Below are 23,606 nucleotides of genomic sequence, written 5' to 3'. Positions count from 1 at the left end.
ATAGAGCTACCACAGACATAGAGCTATGTACAGACAAACACAGGCATTTAGAGACAAGCAGATCCCAAACTCTTTCTTTGAATAAGTAATACAGTGATTATTAGGTCCTTTCACTTGGTGTATTACCATGAGCCACCATTCACCCTCTGTCTCTCCCTGCTCCCCAGGGTGGCTGACAAGGAGAGCATCAACAAGATGTCCCTCCACAACCTGGCCACGGTGTTTGGCCCCACCCTGCTGCGGCCTGCAGAGAAGGACAGCAAGATCCCCACCAACCCCACGCAGCCTATCAGCATGGGAGACAGCTGGTCCCTGGAGGTCATGTCACAGGTAGGCGATATAGTCTCTGTCCCTCACCCCATCCCTCTTCTTTGATATTGAGGTCCCTCTAACTGTCCGTCTGTCCCTCCAGGTCCAGGTGTTGCTGTACTTCCTCCAGCTGGAGACCATCCCCACGCCGGACAGTAAGCGTCAGAGCATCCTCTTCTCCACCGAAGTGTAGTGTTCCACAGTTTCCCATCATGATGACAATGGGAGAGAGAGGCTGTGATAGAGACGTCGACTCAAACTGAGTCTACAGTACAGTATGTCCATTTGGGAAGGCTACTGAGAGTGAGAATGGCCTTTGCTGGACTGCAGCAGGAGATGTATTCTGCACTGATTCTGGACATACCTTGCAGAGGGCGCCACCATCCCTCTGAGAACAAGAGGGTGGACACCAATCCTCTGTTGTACCACACATATCTGATGATGATAACGCATTAATACATCACACCCAATCGCCAGTGTGACTCTTTGTGCCTCTCTGATGCATCATATCCTCCTCTTCTCGCTCTGTCTCTTCGCTCTCATGTCGAAGCTCCACAGCTTGTGTACGTGTACGGAATGAATGCCACTATTGAACATGCCTGCTGCAACCATAAATGAAACACTTCAATTTGAGTCTGATCAGCATGTAGGGGAAAAGAGTGTCCAAGGTTTTCCTTTTTTTTGTTGCTATTGGCTCCTGCTTTGTAGGCAGAAAAACAGGCAGGGCCTGCACAGCGTTTTGTTTAGCCTTTTCAAATGTTGAGTTATTTCTTAATCCACTGCTGAAGAGATTCCAACCATATGTTTTACACATGATACATTAGGACCACAATGCTACGAGAGTTGTGTTGAAAAGGAACATCTGGGTTCTCTGAAGACTTTTAAAGAGGAACATCCAGAGCTGCCAGGATCACCAGTCTATTTGTGTGTCCCAGGAATCCACCACTCACAACAACAACAAAGTGTTTACAAGGTAAACAAATCTTGGACAAAGGCAGAGATGGGGAGACTGCAACAAAGGCATTTGTGAAATAGGAACAGTCGACAGAAACAGATTATCTATCAGTTATAATAAGACTGCCTACAGTTTGGACCATAAAGCAATTCCCTCTATTTATGTTCTTTGTGTTTCAAGTAGACCTCAGCTTAAATACCCAGGAAGCAATAGATTTTTTAACATAGGAGTTTGTCTGCGTTTATATCCTTAGTCCGGGGATGTCCTCATGGTAACATAGGAGATCTTGCCAAAATGATCTGTTGTTTGGGATAACATTTAACTATTGTATTTACAGATACAGTACAGTATGTACATAATGCTGTAATTGTTTTATTTGTTATGATTATAATTTATGAAGAAAAAGGGGGGGGGGGGGCAGAAATCAATGTTTTTTTTTCTGTGTTTGTTTTGATTTGATGAAGGTGGTATAGGTTACAGACTTGAGTCCTGGAGGTCTGAGGTGATGGGAGATCATATGCTGCCTATGTAACCAGGATGTAGCCTTGTTGTGGGAATGACTGCAGTTTTGTCCAGCCTAATGTTAGCCATGTATCATCATTAAGGTAACACTCCATCTTTGAATGCCAATGTCACAACCCCTCTTCATCTGTTCGAGTGTTCCAGTCCCTAACAACCCACCCTGAAATCTTCATGTGTTACTGAAGTAGGATACAAAACAGTACATTTAGTTGTATACAGAACAACAATACCATGTTTCCTCTCTACAATGTACAATAATAACATGTTCCCTTTCTACAACTTACAACAATACCATGTTTCCTCTCTACAGCTGTGTCGGTGGAGACAGTTATTCTCATGATAATTCACCTGTTTCAAACAAGTTGCGCTAAATTGTGGATGCTTAGCCAAAGTGGACCATTCTGTTGATGTTATGAAGGAATACTTGTTTATCCTCTTTTCAATGAAAGTGACCCATCTGTTTCTCACCCATATTTATGAGGGTGTCTGGACAGCTGTCATGAACTGCCCTCCACACCCTTCCTGAAGCTCTTCTCCCTCCTTGTCTGCCTGATAGTAACCCACCAAAGGGCCATGGAAAAGAAAATGCTCTTAGAATATTTTGTTCAGAAGGAAAAAAGAGAAGATTTATATTAGAATGGTTTTAATTTCAGTGCCTGCAGGCATGTAGTCATGTTTGATTAATGCAGGCATGTTTGATTAATGTCATTTTCTTGTGTGTGTTGTCATAAACATATTGCTATATTGGACAGCAGGATGTTAGTGACCAACAAGTGTTTTGGTTTTGATAAACCAAGCTTAAAATATGATATGATATGATATTTAATTCTGGCTGGATAATTATTAACAAGTAATGTGTTTACTAACTCAGTCTGTACTGCTGTCTGCACTACTGAGATTTAATGTAGAACTCCGACATTTTGAAGTTAGCAGAGACATTCCCGACAGTTTTGACTGTACAGTAGTCAGTAGCTAGTGTAAAATCTGGCATCTGAGTGTGTGGTTGTACATGCAACATTCATGCGCACACATGCGTAAGTGAGTGAATGAAATAATGGGACGATTTGCTGTAAAAAAAAAAAAAAGTAGATTTAAGACATAACGTTTCAAATCCGGACTTATCCATATGCTAACATATCAACTAAATCAGCTCCAGTTAATAGCCATAGTCATCATTTTAGTAACACATTTTGTCCTAATATATCCTCACATGTCCCATACACACAACTGTACATTGGAGGAAGCCATTGGTTATGAGAGAGAAAGGCAGTGCATTCACCATTCATTTAGATCTCTTTGATTTATATCATTAGTGATCAATGTGACCCACTCTGCTCCATTGTACCTCTGCGTCACAGCTTTTATTCAGAAAGTATGGCGCTGATTTCAATGTGTCAGTGGAATTGCTGTAAGGAGACTTACTGGGGTGCTGAAAACAGACCTGTCCTTAAGGCACCTATTTTGAGACCAATACATGAATGTAGAGTTTGGTATCGCACTTCATGGTACTATTAGCCTGTGTGGGAGATCTTGTCGGAATATTATGATACCAAGCTAAGCCCAATTCATGTTTGCAATCATACGAGACAGACACACAAATGCTTAGTCAATAACCCTCACTCTGACTTAGCTCTGTCAACATTAGCAAAAATAACTCATTTTCAGCTTTTCTGTTCCAGTTCTGTGTAAAATGAAGTCTACTGTATTTACGGAGATGAATACCCTCATCTGAAGGAAAAATATATTAGTAGTAGCAAAGTGGTATCTATACTTGTAGAAGGAGGACACTTTCAAAATTCACTGTCATGTTATATGACTCATATATAGATAATATCTCTCAAGGCTCTATGCTATGCTGTGTATCGTTCATTTGCAAGATGTACTTTGTTTTTTCAAATAACTGCCAAACCGTTTGTAACCATCTGCTGTCCTAATGTAACTACTGTATGTATCAACACGTCACTAATCCAAAACATGATCTCATTTGGAGGGGCTTGCACTTTCAGTTCCTTTTGGTTTTACTCCAGACTGCCCACTGTGATGCTTTAGGACATTTTCTGTGGTTTGGAAAAACATTTGCAAGAAAAGATGAAGGTTATTTGAGTTTATATAGGTTAGTCATCTCTCTAACCTTGTCTTATGGTTGTACAATATGTATTGTATGTATCATACTAGAGGCATTGGGTTCTTAGGTTTATTTATTGTGATGTTCATCAATACATTTAGGATTAATCATGTTATAAAACAGTTGAGTAATTAGGCTTCAACTGAAAGAGAACTTGGTTATTGATTGTCAGTGTGATTCTTCATAGGGCTAGTCACTTACCCTGCCTCTTTCACAACAAAGTCATATATGGCAACATAAGATTATTCTAAATATGTGTACTATGTTTTAAAGTCTAAAAATATGGAATATATTACTCTATGTACGACTTTAGCATTTCAGTGTATGCATACTGTATGATGAATGAATATGAATTCTTTCAGTCCTTGTAAGTTGACATGAGCCTGGCAATAGTTTATTATAATTCACTCCCTTATTAAACATATTTTAAATGACCTGAAACCATGTTTTGACATCTTGGGAATATGTGTGTTTTATTCCACATTTTCTAGTTAACTGTGTGAAGCTAAAATGATGGTACTTGCTGGTCATCCACAAAAAAAATGCATTTGACCTTTTTTCTGTTTTTCAATTTAGATTTATTTCCTTTTGGCAACATACATGTTATGTCATGAGTCTGTAAAAAGGGATACTGTAGTCTGAGGAAAATACATGTTTGGAAGGCATTTGCAGCCTCTGTACACAAAATGTTAAATAAAATCGGTATCTATGTCAAAAAAAATATGGCAATGCCTTATATCTTCAATTGAGCATATCTTGACCTGGACCCTACTAGATTTTACAGATCGCATACATATCACCACATCACAGATTCACTACATGTCATTCTTATCACATGTTTTCCTCGACATGTGCATCAGAGAACACCTAGGACCCTCCTCGTAATGGCCCCCACCATATCATTTGCTACATTCCCAAAAGGACGTGGAGAGGGATCTGTCAGCGACGTCCTACAATTCCAACCATTAATCAGGAATGCTCATGCTGTGTCCTGTCAATGGAGAATATCAAGGGGCAGGGACGCCGAGGATGGAGTGCATGAAATGACCAATAACTGCATATTGTAACCGATGGTATCCGAGTCATTCGATTATCTCTACCAAAGAATCCCAGGTAAAATGTGTTAGATGTTTTTCAAATTGTGATTGCTTGTGTGTAACTAGCTAGCTGCATGTATTGTAGGTGGCTAGCTACCTAGCTAACGAGTTAACGTAGCTAGCTAACCTTACATTAACTTCATCGAGCCAGCAGTGTCTGATAATTACCATGTATAGAAACGATACATATCTACCTAGCCAACTAAATAGTATGCTAGATAACAAAATACAATAACATTACTGTTGTCTTTTAATTTCGTTAGCTAGTTACTTTCCTCCCCTCCTAACAAAGATGAGAAGGGTTAGGGTAAAGAAAGATCCACTCATTTTGACCAATTTGAGACACAATTTATATTGCAGCCATACTATCACATTGCATAAAGTCAGAATAGGGTTGACATCATAGTAGTGTGTTCTGCCAGCCATGGTAGTGTGTCCACTATCAGTAACCTGTCAAACTATTTATCATTCATGTGATGTTTCACACTATGTGAAGGAGATCTCTTGAGTAGTCATGCTGCAACCACCAAATATATATTGGGACTGTTGTGATCATTACATGTCACACTAAGCCTTATTAGTTCGCTACTTCTAGTGACATTCTGCACCCTGGAATAGATTGAGATTAATAAATAGTAACTGCCATGAAGGATCATTTGACATGGTGCAGTAAAAATCACAGTCTGGCAAGCAATTAACATAGTTTATTGAGCAGACAACTGGTATTGACTTTTGCTGCCTGCAGCACATTCCGGGCCACACAATGTCCCCAAAAATCCCCAACATTCCTCCAAACCTGCGTGAGGTCCCTGGACATGGGGGAAGGGGTTTCAGCTTGTGTTATTAAAGCTATGGGGAAAAGGGAGAAGAGAGGAGGGCCAGTGTTATAGGGTCATCGGTTTTAGGAGCAAGATGAGGAATTTGAGGCAGTAGAGAGACTATCCTGTCAGTGTGGTTTTATTCTTGTGGAGCAGCAAATGTAGCCTAGGCTTATTCTCTATCTATGTAACCGTAGCATGGACAGTGAATCAGCGTCACTGCTAAATGCATATAGGGGAAACACTGGAATCATGTTTTTCTTGTCTTATCATATTTTTATTTGCCTTGTGGATGATCTGGCTTTTCGTGACAATATTCTTTATGTATTCCTCTTCTGTGATGCTCAATACAGTATTCTGCCCATTAAACCTTGATATGAGATCTGTCAGGAGCCATCTGGTGCTGTAAATAATGGTGCAGCTGCTCTCTTAAAACAGACAGCAGTGTTTTGAAAACCTGGCACCTCTGCATCCTACCCCTGCCATAGTGAGCAAGGTTCATTTGTGGTATTCAGCAGGGTTAGGGCCTACAAGCAGTTGTTACCGTCCTGTGTAAAATACTGAGAGTCACACTCAAGCAAATCTCAATCTGTTAGTCAGCAATCATTCATCTGCTCTCTTTTCTTCTGGCTCCACATATCAACCCCCCCCCAACCAACCTCTGTCTCTTTGCTTTCTAGGGTTGTTTCCTGGTGGTTGTGTCAAACGTTTGTCTGGTCTCCACCCTCAGCAGCACTAATCTATATAGGCTTTGTACAAACCATACACTGCATTCATAGTCCCCCCTCACTTCCTCCAGTATCTGGTCTGGTCTGTTTTAGTATTGGCTTTAATTAGGTCAATAGGAAATTACAGTCAGCCAGACTCAGTGGGGATCCAAAGACACCAGCCTAAGCTCAGACTTTTACCAGGTCAGTTGTTCACTCAATGTCAGGCTCGGTCATTAGACGCTGGCTCACCCTTGGGCTGTCCACTGTGATCATATTATTTTCAAATTGGTTTTAATCTTAGGCTACTGATTGAAGTTGTAGGCTAAGAGTGCATTGAGAAAGCTTTAAAAGAATAGGCTATATTTCAGACCAACAGTTGCATTTGATGTTGCAGTTAACAGGTAAAGCTTTTTAACACATGGACTTGAAACAACAGAAAGACATCTGGTATCTGACTGCCCTTTCCTGAGTTGGCTATACGTGTTCTGTTGTCTGTGTGTGTGTTACTCCCTCATTTCCTGAGTTGGCTATACGTGTTCTGTTGTCTGTGTGTGTGTTACTCCCTCATTTCCTGAGTTGGCTATACGTGTTCTGTTGTCTGTGTGTGTGTTACTCCCTCATTTCCTGAGTTGGCTATACGTGTTGTGTTGTCTGTGTGTGTGTGTGTGTTACTCCCTCATTTCCTGAGTTGGCTATACGTGTTCTGTTGTCTGTGTGTGTGTGTGTTACTCCCTCATTTCCTGAGTTGGCTATACGTGTTGTGTTGTCTGTGTGTGTGTGTGTGTTACTCCCTCATTTCCTGAGTTGGCTATACGTGTTCTGTTGTCTGTGTGTGTGTTACTCCCTCATTTCCTGAGTTGGCTATACGTGTTCTGTTGTCTGTGTGTGTGTTACTCCCTCATTTCCTGAGTTGGCTATACGTGTTCTGTTGTCTGTGTGTGTGTTACTCCCTCATTTCCTGAGTTGGCTATACGTGTTCTGTTGTCTGTGTGTGTGTGTGTTACTCCCTCATTTCCTGAGTTGGCTATACGTGTTCTGTTGTCTGTGTGTGTGTTACTCCCTCATTTCCTGAGTTGGCTATACGTGTTCTGTTGTCTGTGTGTGTGTTACTCCCTCATTTCCTGAGTTGGCTATACGTGTTCTGTTGTCTGTGTGTGTGTTACTCCCTCATTTCCTGAGTTGGCTATACGTGTTCTGTTGTCTGTGTGTGTGTGTGTTACTCCCTCATTTCCTGAGTTGGCTATACGTGTTCTGTTGTCTGTGTGTGTGTTACTCCCTCATTTCCTGAGTTGGCTATACGTGTTCTGTTGTCTGTGTGTGTGTTACTCCCTCATTTCCTGAGTTGGCTATACGTGTTCTGTTGTCTGTGTGTGTGTTACTCCCTCATTTCCTGAGTTGGCTATACGTGTTCTGTTGTCTGTGTGTGTGTGTTACTTTCTTCATTTGAGATGAGGGAGTATGTCCTACACACACATAACAAGAGTTATGCTAGTGCATACTGAGTGGTGTTACCCTGTCGTCCCATTCCTTCTACTCTTCAACTCCAGAATTCCAGCTATGGTATAATTTTCCAGTCTTATTGTCCGATCCATCTTCAGCGCAAACATTTCTACCCCGACGGTCTGGTACTAATATCATTTTGCTCACCATGGCCAGCCCAGGATGTTTATTTACTGTAGCTTAGGCTATGTATTTCCTTTTTTGGTAAAACAATTAGACTAGGCTAAATTCTTCTGGTACTGATACTTAATCATAACACTTAACACTCTACAGAAGGAGCCTGAAAGATGAGGTTTTCACAACTGCCACCACTGCATCCTCAGTAAGCCTTTGTAAAAAATGATCTGACTCTGGGTGGTGTTGATATCCTGCCTCTTGTTGTTTGAACATGATGCACTACAAGGATACTCTCTTTTACTGGATTCCCCAACTCAGCCAGTGAACCATGTGGCAGATGTCTGTTAGGTTGGGTGTGTCTCTAGACATGTAGTTGCTTTGTCCACAGTTCAAACGGATCTAGTTCAAAGATAAGGGAAGGGGACTGTGGAGAGGAAATGTTATGGTTACTATGGTTATACCTGTCTTTGTAAAAAATGTTCAAAGCTATCTTGCGTGCTATTGCAGGGTAGTGGTTATAATAGTCCAGCATTATCTGTGGTATGAATAGACTGATCTGGGAATGAGGACTTACAGACTGTTCGTCAGTCAGGCAGTATGTGCATGATTCTAGGTGATGACTAGTAGCCTGATCAATTTGAATAATCAGTCTTATCTTGAAGAAAAAGAGGGTCGTCATCTCAGACATAAGCCAACTGAAGTGAGTGTTTTTTCTCATTGTCTGGGCACCGTTATAGGCCTGCACACACAGGCTCCTCATGCCTCGTAAGGCCCAGTCGACCTGCCCAGACCACTGTTACTGCTGCAGCTACAGTACAACCTCCCTCGTGATGTTGTGATAAGAGGCAGCTACAGTTGAAGTCGGAAGTTTACATACACTTAGGCTGGAATCATTGAAACTCGTTTTTCACTAATTTCTTGTTAACAAACTATAGTTTTGGCAAGTCGGTTAGGACATCTATTTTGTGCATGACACAAGTAATTTTTCCAACAATTGTTTACAGACAGATTATTTAACTTATAATTCACTATATCACAATTCCAGTGGATCAGAAGTTTACAAACACTAAGTTGACTGTGCCTTTTAAACAGCTTGGGAAATTCCAGAAAATTATGTCATGGCTTTAGAAGCTTTTCATAGGCTAATTGATATCATTTGAGTCAATTGGAGGTGTACCTGTGGAACTCAGTGCCTCTTTGCTTGACATCATGGGAAAATCAGCGAAGACCTCAGAAAAACAATTGTAGACCTCCACAAGTCTGGTTCATCCTTTGGAGCAATTTCGCCTGAAGGTACCACGTTCATCTGTTACAAACAATAGCACGCAAGTATAAACACCATGGGACCAAGCAGCCGTCATACCGCTCAGGAAGGAGACGCGTTCAGTCTCCTAGAGATGAACGTACTTTTGTGCAAAAAGTGCAAATCAATCCCAGAACAACAGCAAAGGACCTTGTGAAGATGCTGTAGGAAACCAGTACAAAAGTATCTATATCCACAGTAAAACGAGTCCTATATCGACATAACCTGAAAGGCCGCTCAGCAAGGAAGAAGCCACTGCTCCAAAACTGCCATAAAAAAGCCAGACTACCATTTGCAACTGCACATGGGGACAAAGATTGTACCTTTTGGAGAAATGTCCTCTGGTCTGATGAAAAAAATATATAACGCAACCCCACCTCTTTAAGGAATACCTAGGATAGGATAAAGTAATCCTTCTCACCCCCCCTTAAAAGATGTAGATGCACTATTGTAAAGTGGCTGTTCCACTGGATGTCATAAGGTGAATGCACCAATTTGTAAGTCGCTCTGGATAAGAGCGTCTGCTAAATGACTTAAATGTAAAATGTATGTAAATGTAATAACTGTTTGGCCATAATGACCATCATTATGTTTGGATGAAAAGGGGGAGGCTTGCATCCCAAAGGACACCATCCCAACCGTGAAGCACGGGGGTGACAGCAGCATGCTATGGGGGTGCTTTGCTGCAGGAGGGACTGGTGCACTTCACAAAATAGATGGCATCATGAGGTGGAAAATTGGCCATGCTACCAAATACTAATTGAGTGTATGTAAACCTTTGACCCATTGGGAATGTGATGAAATAAATAAAAGCTGACATAGATAATTAAATCTATTATTCTGGCATTTCACATTCTTAAAATAAAGTGGTGATCCTAACTGACCAAAGACAGGTCATTTTCTAGGATATTTTTTTTCCACAGAAATTGTGAAAGTGAGTTTAAATGTATTTGGCTAAGGTGTATGTAAACTTCCGACTTCAACTTTAGCTACAGGCCTGACACCTCCAGTCACACGCCTCGTGTGCTTTCAGATTTGAATCCAATGACCGCTCCCTCGTGTGATCTGTGTGAGTCAGTGTCTGAGAAGGATGTAGTGCTGGCTGGCGTTTGAACATAAATAGCATCGACCACAGCACAGAAGAACTGTGAAGTCATTTGTCCGTACTCCAGACTAGACAGCAACTCCTTAGCTACTAGCTAGCCCATAGATGACAGACCATGTTCTCCCAAGAAAACTACTGCCACAGGCATCAGGTAACTAAATGGATTTTTCAAAAGGCAATCTAGGCTAATTGGTTATTCTGGAAATTGATTTCAAATGAATGATTTACAAACTCGTTTTTAGACTGTTGGGCTGCCTACTATAATTATTTTAGTTCTAGGCTACATTTTAAGTTAGTTTAATATTTACGTTAGTTGTAAGAGGTTGTTCACTGATGTTAATTATGGCCTAATAATGAAATGTGTTTTCCTGACTGAGAAACTAGAAACCCTCTGTGATGCATGCGTTACCACCTCATCCTGTTATTAACTCCTGTATGCTTGTGTGTTTTTGTTCCACACAGATTGCATTGTAAATGTCTGAGAAACCTAGAGCCCAGTATGAGGAAGACGACCAGGCCAGTGGCCGGCCTATTCAAAGCCACGGCAGCAGGCACTAATGCCCAGACTGGGGAGAGAGTCAAGCCTGAGGGCGCCACCATGGGCACAGCCGGCAAGAATACGGCCAAGACCTCCGCTACCGCACCACTCTCTAAGGTACAAATGCAGAATGCACATACAAATAACCGTGTGAGCACTTTTGCTACATACTAAGAACAACCATGAAGTTGATAATCTTTATAGGTCCAATAGGTGGTGTGTTAACTATCATCTTTCTCTTTGGCCAGGCGAAGAGCAGCGATGACTTGTCATCAGCAACAACAGTAGGCGGTGGAGCCTCTGCTGGGATCAGCACTGTTGCTAAGTTCAAGAAGACTAGCTCTGCCCACTCTTCAACCTCTTCCACAACAGGTACTAGCAACCCAGAGGGCAAGACAAAGATTAGCTCAGGTACATCAACCATAGAGCTACTAACAGACTGTACTCTGGTTTGTGATTAGCTCAGGTACATCAACCATAGAGCTACTAACAGACTATACTCTGGTTTGTGATTAGCTCAGGTACATCAACCATAGAGCTACTAACAGACTGTACTCTGGTTTGTGATTAGCTCAGGTACATCAACCATAGAGCTACTAACAGACTGTACTCTGGTTTGTGATTAGCTCAGGTACATCAACCATAGAGCTACTAACAGACTGTACTCTGGTTTGTGATTAGCTCAGGTACATCAACCATAGAGCTACTAACAGACTGTACTCTGGTTTGTGATTAGCTCAGGTACATCAACCATAGAGCTACTAACAGACTGTACTCTGGTTTGTGATTAGCTCAGGTACATCAACCATAGAGCTACTAACAGACTGTACTCTGGTTTGTGATTAGCTCAGGTACATCAACCATAGAGCTACTAACAGACTGTACTCTGGTTTGTAATTAGCTCAGGTACATCAACTATAGAGCTACTAACAGACTGTACTCTGGTTTGTGATTAGCTCAGGTACATCAACCATAGAGCTACTAACAGACTGTACTCTGGTTTGTGATTAGCTCTAACTTCTTTACCTTCAGTAACGTGTTGTATTGTACTCCTCAGGCAAGCGTGGGACCTCCTCTGTGGGGAAGGAGCCCGGTTCATCCCGGGACGGCCTGCGAGAACGCTCCAGAACTGGCACCGCCAGCAGGAAGCTCTCCGGACCCTCGGACGCCTTGGCACCGCCCAAGAGAGTCCGCAGCCGGGCCATGACTGAGTCCGAGTCCCGTATGATCAAGTCCAGGTCGGATGGGCAGCTCAGCAATAAGACGCTCCTGGAGAGCAGGGTGAAGGATCTGCTGGGCCTGGCCAAGAGCAAAGATGTGGAGATCCTCCACCTGCGCACCGAGCTGCGGGCCATCCGTGTTCAGCTAGGCCTGCCTGAGGAGGATGGGGGGAGCAGAGAGAGGGGCGAGGGAGAGGAGACTGCTGAGGCTGAGCCCCTACAGAAACAGAAGAAAGAAGCCCCTATTCCGCTCATCTATACAGACGTTGAGTCCACCCTGCTCTTGCTGCAGGAGCAGAACCAGGGGATCCGCGTGGAACTGAACATGCTAAAGAGTGAGAACCGCATGCTGAAGGACCGCCTCAATGCCATGGGTTTCTCCCTGGAGCAGAGGCTGGACTGCTCCCTCAAAGCCCCGCGAGGCTCCTGCCTCAGCCCAGAGCTTCCTCCAGCCAGCGGTGGCAGAGATGGAGGGTTCCAACGGACCCCTTTTCAACAAGGGGTCTCCCCACACGGCTCTGCCTGCGGCTCCAATGAAGACCTTCTGGACCCCCGGCGAGCCATCTCCCCTGAGGCGGCCGACAGCGAGTGCAGCGAAGCCTACCAGCCGATCACCTCCAGCGATGATGCCCTGGACGCCCCCTCTGGTTCTGCCTCTGCCTGCTGCTCCTCCTCTGAGTCAGAGGGCGGGCCACCGAGTCACTGCGAGCGCTCCCGTAGCGGCAGCAGTGGCAACACCAGCGAGGTGTCGGTGGCCTGTCTAACGGAGCGCATTCACCAGATGGAGGAGAACCAGCACTGCACCTCTGAGGAGCTCCAGGCCACACTACAGGAGCTGGCCGACCTGCAGCAGATCACCCAGGAACTAAGCACAGAGAACGAGAGGCTGGGTGAGGAGCGGGTCATTCTGTTAGACTCCTTGTGCCAGCAAGGTGACCGGCTGGAGTTATACGGCCAGCAGATGGACTACTTCCGGGGCCTGCTGGACGAGCACCGCGTGGCTTATGCCCCGGTCGACGAGGAGGACACTAAGAGCAGCCGCTACCTGGAGCTGGAGCGCCGCTACGTGGACCTGACTAATGGGACCCACTTCGAGAGGGAGCAGCTGCTGGGGGTGCAGCAGCACCTGAGCGGGGCACTGAAAATGGCGGAGCAGGACAACGCAGAAGCCCAGGGCCTGATATCAGCGCTAAAGGAGAGGGTGCACATGGCTGAGCGGCATGCTGAGATGGAGCGCAGGGATAGGGCATCGGCGGCCACAGAGCTGGAGGCCCTGAGGGAGGCGGCCGTGGGGGAGCAGGTGGAGTTGGCTCGATGCAGGGCCCAGCTGGAGCAGGAGAGACAGAGGGTGGCTGACCTCTACTCCATCCACAATGCCGGGGACAAGATGGACATCCGCCACCAGCTGGAAAGCGAGAGGAGGGACAAAGAGAGGGCAGAGGCGGAGTCTGCTCAGCTGCATGAGGAGCTTGACCACACCCGCGACGAGGCCGCCAGGCTGGAGGACGGTATCAGCAAGGTCACACATACTTTCATTTCAGATTCTCCATCAGTCTTGTGTTAGTATTTTACCCAATTTCTATGTTGGTATGTATGTGCGTGCAGTAACAGTCAAAAGTTTGGACACGCCTACTCATTCAAGAGTTTTCTTTATTTTTAATATTTTCTACATTGTAGAATAATCGTGAAGACATCAACTATGAAATAACACAAGGAATCATGTAGTAACTAAAAAAGTGTTAAACAAATCAAAATATATTTTAGATTCTTCAAAGTAGCCACCCTTTTTGACAGATTTGCACACTCTTGGCGTTCTCTCAACCAGCTTCATGAGGAACGCTTTTTTCCAACAGTCTTGAAGGAGTTCCCACATATGCTGAGCACTTGTTGGCTGATTTTCCTTCACCCTGCTGTCCAACTCATCCCAAACCATCTCAATTGGGTTAAGGTCTGGTGATTGTGGAGGCCAGGACATTTGATGCAGCACTCCATCACTTTCCTTGGTCAAATAGCCCTTACACAGCCTGGATAAGCGTAAACCAGATGGGCTGGCGTATTGCTGCGAATGCTGTGGTAGCCATGCTGGTTAAGTGTACCTTGAACTCCAAGTAAATCACAGACAGTGTCACCAGCAAAGCACCATCACACCACCACCTCTATGTTTCACGCCTGGGAACCACACATGTGGAGATCATCCGTTCACCTACTCTGCGTCTAACAAAGACACGGCGGTTGGAACCAAAAATCTCAAATTTGGGCTCATCAGACCAAAGGACAGACCACTTTCCACTTGCTCTTATTTCTTGGCCCAAGCAAGTCTTTTCTTCTTATTGGTGTCCTTTAGAAGTGGTTTCTTTGCAGCAATTTGACCATGAAGGCCTGATTCACGCAGTCTCTGAACAGTTGATGTTGAGATGTCTGTTACTTGAACTCTGTGAAGTATTTATTTGGGCTGCAATCTGAGATACAGTTAACTCTAATTAACTTATCCTCTGCAGCAGAGGTAACTCTGGGTCTTCCTTTCCTGTGGCACAGTCCTCATGAGAGCCAGTTTCATCATAGCGCGTGATGGTTTCTGTGACGGCACTTTAAGAAACATTCAAAGTTCTTGAAATCTTCTGAATTTACTTACCTTCATGTCTTAAAGAAATGATGGACTGTCATTTCTCTTTGCTTATTTGAGCTGTTCTTGCCATAATATGGACTTGGTCTTTTACCAAATAGGGCTATTTTCTGTATACCACCCCTACCTTGTCACAACACAACTGATTGGCTCAAATCCATTAAGAAGGAAAGAAATTCCACAAATGAACTTTTAGCAAGGCACACCTGTTAATTGAAATGCATTCCAGGTGACTACCTCATGAAGCTGGTTGAGAGAATGCAAAGTGTGCAAAGCTGTCATCAAGGCAAAGGGTGGCTACTTTGAAGAAAAAAATATAAAATATATTTTGAATAGTTTAGCACTTTTTGGGGGGTTAGTACATGATTCCATATAGGTTATTTCACAGTTTTGATGTCTTCACTATTTTTCTACAATGTAGAAAATAGTAAAAATAAAGAAAAACCCTTGAATGAGTAGGTGTGTCCAAACTTTTGACTGGTGCTGTAATGACATGTGTGCTCATGCATACACCTATGTATCCCATTCTCCCGTCAGCTGGAGGAGAACTTCCGTGCGTTTCGTGATGAGGTGCAGAAGCAGCTGGCAGAGCAGAAGCGGGCCCTGGCCCATCAGTGTTCTGAGCTGGAGGAGAGGGACACTGAGGTCTCAGACATTAAGGAGACCATCTTTGAGCTGGAGGACGAGGTGGAGCAACACCGAGCCGTAAAACTCCACGACAACCTCGTGATCACAGACCTGGAGAGTGAGTGGTGGATGGACACTAGATTGCATCCCAAATTGCACCCTATCCTATAGGGCGTTCACTCACTGCTGTACAACGTAGAGAAAAACGGGGTAATTCAAGAGGGTGCTACGAAATGAAATGTCAAAATGTATTTTTTTCCCTATGTCGTTAGATTGTTCTCTACATTATTATAACCTTAATATACTAGTACCTGACAAAAAAGACTATACAAAGAAATAAGAGGAAACTGACTCGAGTTTCTAATCATGTGATCAATTTGGATATAAAAAAAATCGGGTGAAGGTCTAAGCAATGCGGATACCCATAAAGATGAGCAAGCCTGTGACTGTTGTTAGTTCGTACAGGCGCTCTTGGTCTTGTGTCCTTCATATGTGGTGATGTGAGGTAGTACCATTTGGAGTTGTTTTCGCTGGTTGGACCAATCAAAATCAACTTGATGCCTTTGTCGTTTTCACCTCCAGATTCTTGGCTTTCATTGCCTATAACCACAATCAATCTATGTGACGGGCTGTTTCTATGGCGATTTTTAAAGGGAAAGACTACAGAAAAACACAAAAACAGGAACAGATTGTCTTCGCAGAGGGCGGATATTGAAATTCAGTCTTGGTTTTGTAAATAAATCTATATTTAGTCCATATTTAGTTTTGTATTCAGCGGATTCCATGTTTTCACTTAAACTCAAGCTTGTCAGTTGACATTTTGAAGTTATCGCCGTTCTGCCATGGAGCAGCGCCCACTTTATGATCATGCCTGTGAAGACTTTCCATTCACTCAACATACTATATTCTCAGAGTAAATCGCTGGTAACCTTTGAACCATATGCATTTGGAAAGTATTCAGACCCTTTCCCTTTTTCTACATTTTGTTACACGTTACAGCCTTGTTCTAAAATAGATCAAATTCATTAATTTCCTCATCAATCTACACACAACACCCTATAACGACAAAGTGAAAACAGGTTTTAGACATTTTTGCAAATGTATTAAAAGTTTTAAACACCTTATTTACGTAAGTATTCAAACCATTTGCTATGAGACTCGAAATTGAGCTCCGGTGCATCTTGTTTCCATTGATCACCTTCAATGTTTCTTCAACTTGGTTGGAGTCCACCTGTGGTAAATTCAATTGATTGGTAATGTTTGGAAAGGCACAAACGTCTATATAAGGTCCCACAGTTGAAAGTGCATGTCAGAGCAAAAACCAAGCCATGAGGTCGAAGCATTTGTCTATAGAGCTCCGAGACAGGATTGTGTCGAGGCCCAAATCAGTGGAAGGGTACCAAAAAATGTCTGCATCATTTAAGGTCCCTAAGAACACCGTGTCATTCTTAAATGGAAGAAGTTTGATTGAGGGGGAGGGGGACTAATCAATTTTAGTATAATGCTGTAACGTAACAAAATCTCAAGGGGTCTGATTACTTTCCAAATGCACTGTACGGTAGAGAAATTAGGTTTGGATTTTCTATTGAATAGACATATTAGTATAAACCTTGAATGAATGCATTAATTTGATTAATTAATAATTGTGTGATTATCCTATTCACTTCCTAGTGCACTACTTTTGATCAAGGCCCATGGGTTTCTGGTCAAATGTAGTTCACTTTTTAGGGAATAGAGTGCCATTTAGGAGACACACATCAGTCAGGAAAAGGGACTATGGGGAATAATATGCTCATCCGGAGAGTTCACCAACGATGCTGGACCAATACTGAATCATATACCAATGATAAAGCTGCTGTTACCACCAGGTGGCAATGTGGGACCATTACTACACGGCATAGTCAGACCGTTTATCCCGTCTCAATTCATTCATTTAATTATTCATACTCTCTTTTTCTTTTAGACTCCGTCAAAAAACTGCAGGACCAAAAACATGACATGGAGCGTGAGATCAAGATGCTGCATCGAAAGCTACGGGTCAGTTTGGGGAGCTAGAGGAATATGGAGTCCTGTGCCTCAGCTGTATCTCAGCTTGTATTGAACATTCGGTGAAGACATTTCACCCAGTCATAATGAGAAGTGTTCTGCTGGTCCGTAGCATTAAGCCCATGGGTGTATCCCACATGACACCCTATTCCATATCATGCTCTGGATGAGAACGTCTGCTACATGATGTAAATGTAATGCACTACTTTTGACCGTGGTCCATGTGCGGATCATATCTCCCCTTGTAGGAGGAGTCTATGGAGTGGCGTCAGTTCCAGGCCGACCTGCAGACGGCGGTGGTCATCGCTAACGACATCAAGTCCGAGGCTCAGGAGGAGATTGGGGATCTGCGGCGCCGCCTTCTGGACACACAGGAGAAGAATGAGAAGATGAGCAAAGAGCTGGAGGAGATCAAGAAGTATGTGGTCTTTGGCACACACACAATCTCTCCCTGTGTCAAAGATATTGACGATCCGTTATCTGTCTCAATAGGCAGGATGAGGAGAGGGGCAGGGTGTATAACTACATGAATGCGGTTGAGAGGGACCTAGCTGCCCTGAGGCAGGGCATGGGTCTCAGCCGACGCTCCTCTACCTCCTCTGAGCCCTCTCCCACCGTCAAGACCCTTATCAAGAGCTTTGACAACGCCTCCACTGCAGGCCTTGTCCCAACCTCCCCCACAGCAGCCATGCCAGCAGTTACCACAATGATTGCCCGTACACCCCTCAACCCCAGCCCTCTGAAAACCCCACCCGCTGCTGCTATCTCTCCCATACAGGTAAGAAACACACAATGGCAGACCAGTAGTTTATAAGCACTCTGAATCAGGCCACCAGGCAGCACAGGCCCCTTCCGAAGCGAGTCTATGTCTCTAACTGTATTCTGATTGGTTCAGCAGATGTCAGGCGCCGCTATCGGTCCTTTAATGTGGTTTCCCTGCCTCAGCCCTGTCTTTCTAGAACTACTATGAGAATTCCAATTCAGACCCCTGCAAGACCTGACGGGACTTCCCACGGGTCTCTACCCAAACAGTCAGGATGTCTTCAAGTTAACTTGGAATTCATGCTCTGAGTAGGTGACACGTGACCACCTCGATGTGACAAAATACAATTTTTGTGTCAAGTTGGGTTGGAAGGAGGGTGAGGAAGGGTCATTTTTGAACATTAAAATGTGAACTTATTATGGGTTTATGATTTGGCCACTCGTCTGGCCAGACTTGAGTTTACAACCTTTGTTTAGAACAGGCCCAGAGACTTTCTTACCATCACAAGACCAGGGAATAAAGGCTTTCAGAACTGCTACATGTTTGAGTTAAGATCATGTGTTGATTGCCAATACCAGCTTTGTTTACCCTGCTCGTGGCATAGCCAGATATTTTCCCTAAGGCCCTGAGTGTCAAGTCCAGTCTAAGTCAGACCTTATGGGGGAGAGAGCATGTGAAAGCTCTGGATTTTGTTGGCATAGATATATCTGTTTCTACAGAAATAGAGCCATGTGTCTTCATGTTGGGGTAAGTTTAATGCCAAGTTCACGGGCTAGGAAATGTCTGAAATTTCTGACTTACTGACTGGTTGAACGTGGCTCATGTATAACTACAACCAGTTAGCAAGATGAAAATGTTAGTTTCCTAGTTCTGATTAGCAAGTAAACAGTGCATTAGTGCAAATCACCATACACAATTGGTTCACACAGGGAGCCTATTCACTTAATTACTTTTTTTTTCTCCTTTTTTTTTTTAACCTTTATTTAACTAGGCAAGTCAGTTAAGAACATATTCTTATTTTCAATGAAGGCCTGGGAACAGTGGGTAACTGCCTGTTCAGGGGCAGAACGACAGATTTGTACCTTGTCAGCTCGGGGGTTTGAACTCGCAACCTTCCGGTTACTAGTCCAACGCTCTAACCACTAGGCTACGCTGCCGCCCCCACTTAGAGTCCAGTGAAATGTAAAACGGTCATTCATTTGTCTGTATGGCACACAGCCCGTCTCTTCAGTGAATTGGTTGATCGCTGCCTGTAGTGTTTTGGTTCAAGCTGTAGGAAGAAAATCACTTCCGTGAAACAAAGCTCTGGTTGATGGTCTTGAAACGTAAATGTGTTCTGCCGTTGTATTTTTAGAGCGGTCGATATAGCAGGCTTTTTTGAGGTGCCCGTCCTTCACTCACTGAGTAGCCTCACTCACGTTATATTGAAGATCAAATATTAATCCTGCAGTTTATATTGAGATGGCTTTATTTTACCCCCAGGCAGGCCCATGGCCTCTATCAGGTCTGCAGTGAAGGATAATAAATAAGCCCATTTTCCTCTGACACACTTTTGCATTTATTACCAGTTTACACACTTCCCTGGAGTGCTTTACAACATGAGGATACTTTGCATATGTCCCTAATGTATAATCTAAAACTACACATTTGCGGAATTAGACTAATGCCCCTCAGAATAGTATTGAAATGTTAGAAGGGATGAATGTTGGATGGATTGAAGATGAAAAAAAAAAAAAAGTTTAAGCAGAGGTCTGGCTTTGTATATTTTTGTCATATTTCCTCATTGTTTTGAAATATCTGGGCAGTGAGTCGGAGAGGACAAAGCAGCACTGTGTTTCGTGTTCATAGAGGAGTCAGGCTTAAGTCCCCCTGGAACTATGTGACTCATAAGTCCTCCTTCGCTATAACACAAGTCATCCTAGCCTGGACCCAAATCTGATTGTGAAGCCAACCATGTTTGGCATGACAGTGTGTAGAGTTGCACATTTCGGGGAATATTCAGAGTTGGAAACTTTCTGTGGGAATTAGCGGAAATATATATGCAAATTGATATTAAAACCATTTAAACGTAGATGTTTTTTGCATTGGTTATGTTTACCATATCATACCTTTAACCTTATCATAAGTAGACATAATTGCAAATGATTAAATCCTTCCAATAGAAATTTTTTAAAACAATTTAGTTACAAATGTAACTTTAATGAAATGAGTTGACTATTCACACGGGGTGATTTCACTGAACAACAAAAGAAAGGGGACATTGAATGATCCATCGCATCTCCCAAAAACCGTTTCAACATACATCTGTAAAATGATAGTCTACAAACTAAAGCTTTGATTGTATTCCTCATGTCTTCTCCCTGGACCGTCTCAATGTCCACCTCCTGAACATCAGAGTCTGAGGCCTTATCTTCACTGTCACTTTCCAACCTTGTTCAGGATGGCTCAAAAAGCCTCAAATTTGCCCAGGTGGCCACCAATCTTGTGCTAGTCAGTCTGTTGCGTGCTTTGGTGTGTGTGTTCCCAAACAAGGACCAGTTGCGCTCTGAGGCGTCTTGATGTTGGTGGGATTTGGAGGATGTTGGGAGGCAACAGGGGAAAGAGCCCCCTATCCACAAATTCCCTTCCACCAGGTGGCTGATGAGATATTTTGGTACGACTGCCATTTTGCATCTCCATCCCAAAGCCCTTGCTTGGAAGTGTACTTCGCCAGGCTGCCAAGAACCTTGCCCTCATCCAGGCCAAGGTGGTGAGACACAGTAGTGATGACACCATAGGCCTTGTTGATCTCTGCACCAGACAGGATGCTTTTTCCAGCATACTTCGGGTCCAACATGTACGCTGTGGCGTGTATGGGCTTCAGGTAGAAGTCTTCACGCTTTTTGATGCATTTCAGATCTGCAGTTTCCTCTGCTTGGAGCAACAGTGAAGTGGGAAGGGCAGTACAGATTTCTTCTCTTACATCTGCATGCAGAATCTGAACAACAGACAGGATGGCATTGTCTCCCTCAATCCATGCAATGGCTACTGCTATAGGTTTTTTGGAGTTTAAGGCTGCTTACCACTCTCTCCCAAAATACATCATCCAGGAGGATCCTCTTGATGGGGCTGTCCATATCGGCAGACTGTGATATGGCCTTTTTTTGGAGAGACTCTTTCCCCTCCAGGAGACTGTGAAACATGATGACAACACCACCCCAACGGGTGTTACTGGGCAGCTTCAATGTGGTGCTCTTATTCTCACTTTGCTTGGTGAGGTAGATTGCTGATATAACATGATGACCCTTCACATGCCTAACCATTTTCTTCGCTTTCTTGTAGAGTGTATCCATTGTTTTCAGTGCCATGATGTCCTTGAGGAGCAGATTCAATGCATGAGCAGCACAGCCAATGGGTGGGATGTGAGGGTAGGACTCCTCCACTTTAGACCAAGCAGCCTTCATGTTCGCAGCATTGTCTGTCACCAGTGCAAATGCCTTCTGTGGTCCAAGGTCATTGATGACTGCCATCAGCTCATCTGCAATGTAGAGACCGGTGTGTCTGTTGTCCCTTGTGTCTGTGCTCTTGTAGGATACTGGTTGAGGGGTGAAGTAGTTAATTATTCCTTGCTCACGAACATTCAACCACCCATCAGAGATGATTGCAATACAGTCTGCTTTCTCTATGATTTGCTTGACCTTCACTTTAACTCTGTTGAACTCTGCATCCAGCAAATTAGTAAACAAAGCATGTCTGGTTGGAGGGGTGTATGCTTGGCGAAGAACATTCAGAAATCTCTACCAATACACATTGCCTGTGAGCATCAGAGGTGAACCAGTTGCATACACAGATCGAGCAAGACATTCATCAGCATTTCACTGACTACGTTCCTCTATTGAGTCAAGAAAAACTTCTGATTCCAGGAGGACCATGAGCTGTTGCTATCGATACGGTGTCTGATTCATCATTTTCACATCTGACAAAGGTCCCTCTACTTATATTTGAGGTTGCTTGTTGTGAGCGCTGAGGGAACTTTATGCCAGCTTTAGGCCAGCTGATTCTGGATCTTTGTTGCATTCTTCACATGATTTGGAACATTTTTTGCAAATGTACACAGTTTTTCCTTCTACATGAGCTGCAGTGAAATGTCTCCACACATCAGATAGTGCCCATGGCATTCTCCTGTAAAGATTTTTTTTAAATACAAAAATACAAATCCATGTACAGATAAAGAGTTAAGCAGTTAGATTAAACAATTCCTTTTGTAGGATAAATGTTTTTAAATGAAACAGGTGAATTAACACTCCTCAGCAGGCTGATGTTAAAACCCACATGGTAGCAAAAACGAATTCGCAGAAATAGTTAACAAGTTAGAAATTATTTTAACACACTTTGCTGTAAGCTACTATTTACTAGTTAAGAAAAAATCATGTATGTCATATTTAATATATTCATCCCACCCAGTATTGTAATCAAAACTTACCAGAAAGCATGTAGTCCTTGGCTCAGACAGTATAGCAGTGTGGGCTCAATAGCATCTAATTAGTGTGCAAGATCTTGAGAATCAGCTGTACATGTGATGGAAGAGTGCACTGTACATGTGATGGAAGAGTGCACTGCATGTGTGATGGAAGAATGCACTGTGCATGCAGAGGTTTCAATTCCATTGAATTGGGGATAGTTTAACCAAAATATGCCACAAGACCTAGAATTGCCTTATGTGTATCCCACAAAAAAGGTTCACTGTTATAAGCTAACTTTTTTGAAAGAATATTAAGCTACATTTTCAATTTCCCAAGTTTATCTTCCCATGGACCCTTTGCAACCCGAACAGTGAGTGATAAGGAGTTCGCATGATAGCACAAACAGACAGGCTGGCACTCAGACTAGAGTTATCCCTCAGTGGCTCAATCTCAGCATAATTATAGTACACTTCACCTTAATTAACACATCATAAAGTTTATTCGTAAGTTCATTACTTTATGTAGGATAAAGCCCTGCACAGGAATGCATTTTTAAACCAAACCCTACCTATGCCCTCGACGTTCAGGCCCTACCCAGGCCCAATTTGCTTCTGGCAAATTTAATCCCGGCCCTGACAGAATTGCAAAATAACTTCCTCCATTAGCTGTTCCTCTGTCTGTCGCTCGCTCCCAACACGCAGCTCACTCTGCTCATGGAGACTTTCTCCATTTCCTCCTTCAGGTTGCTAAGAGAGTGATAGCAAAGGACTTGAAAATTATTCATAA

At 43.4% G+C, this 23,606-nt stretch overlaps 2 protein-coding genes across 6 annotated transcripts in view; both read left to right on the top strand.

Moving 5' to 3' along the window:
* LOC118373619 (breakpoint cluster region protein-like) overlaps positions 1-4,345 on the top strand; it is a 202,279-nt gene extending 197,934 nt beyond the window's left edge. Inside the window, exons 22-23 of the mRNA XM_052525649.1 lie at positions 168-330; positions 413-4,345. Coding sequence (XP_052381609.1) covers positions 168-330; positions 413-502 — 253 coding nt within the window. The 3' untranslated portion in view covers positions 503-4,345. The remainder of the gene's footprint in view (positions 1-167; positions 331-412) is intronic.
* A 145-nt stretch (positions 4,346-4,490) lies between these two features.
* The window catches only part of LOC118373620 (cytospin-A-like), a 50,985-nt gene continuing 31,869 nt past the window's right edge, over positions 4,491-23,606 (top strand). For 3 of the 5 annotated variants that reach the window (XR_004823454.2, XM_035759799.2, XM_035759798.2), the window contains exons 1-8: positions 4,491-5,024; positions 11,024-11,216; positions 11,348-11,510; positions 12,157-13,838; positions 15,480-15,687; positions 17,533-17,606; positions 17,864-18,033; positions 18,108-18,393. Coding sequence is in view for 4 of the 5 variants with exons in the window: in XM_035759799.2 (XP_035615692.1) it covers positions 11,061-11,216; positions 11,348-11,510; positions 12,157-13,838; positions 15,480-15,687; positions 17,533-17,606; positions 17,864-18,033; positions 18,108-18,393 (2,739 nt within the window). In the remaining variant the exon portion in view is untranslated. Of the gene's footprint in view, positions 5,025-11,023; positions 11,217-11,347; positions 11,511-12,156; positions 13,839-15,479; positions 15,688-17,532; positions 17,607-17,863; positions 18,034-18,107; positions 18,394-18,560; positions 20,233-23,606 lie in introns of those variants that run through there. The other 2 variants (XM_035759801.2, XM_035759800.2) reach the window with 2 other exon arrangements.

The sequence above is a fragment of the Oncorhynchus keta genome, chromosome 9 (assembly GCF_023373465.1).
Source record: "Oncorhynchus keta strain PuntledgeMale-10-30-2019 chromosome 9, Oket_V2, whole genome shotgun sequence".
NCBI lineage: Eukaryota > Metazoa > Chordata > Actinopteri > Salmoniformes > Salmonidae > Oncorhynchus > Oncorhynchus keta.
Note: the sequence above shows the minus strand (reverse complement) of the source record. Positions and strands in the feature narration are given on the sequence as shown.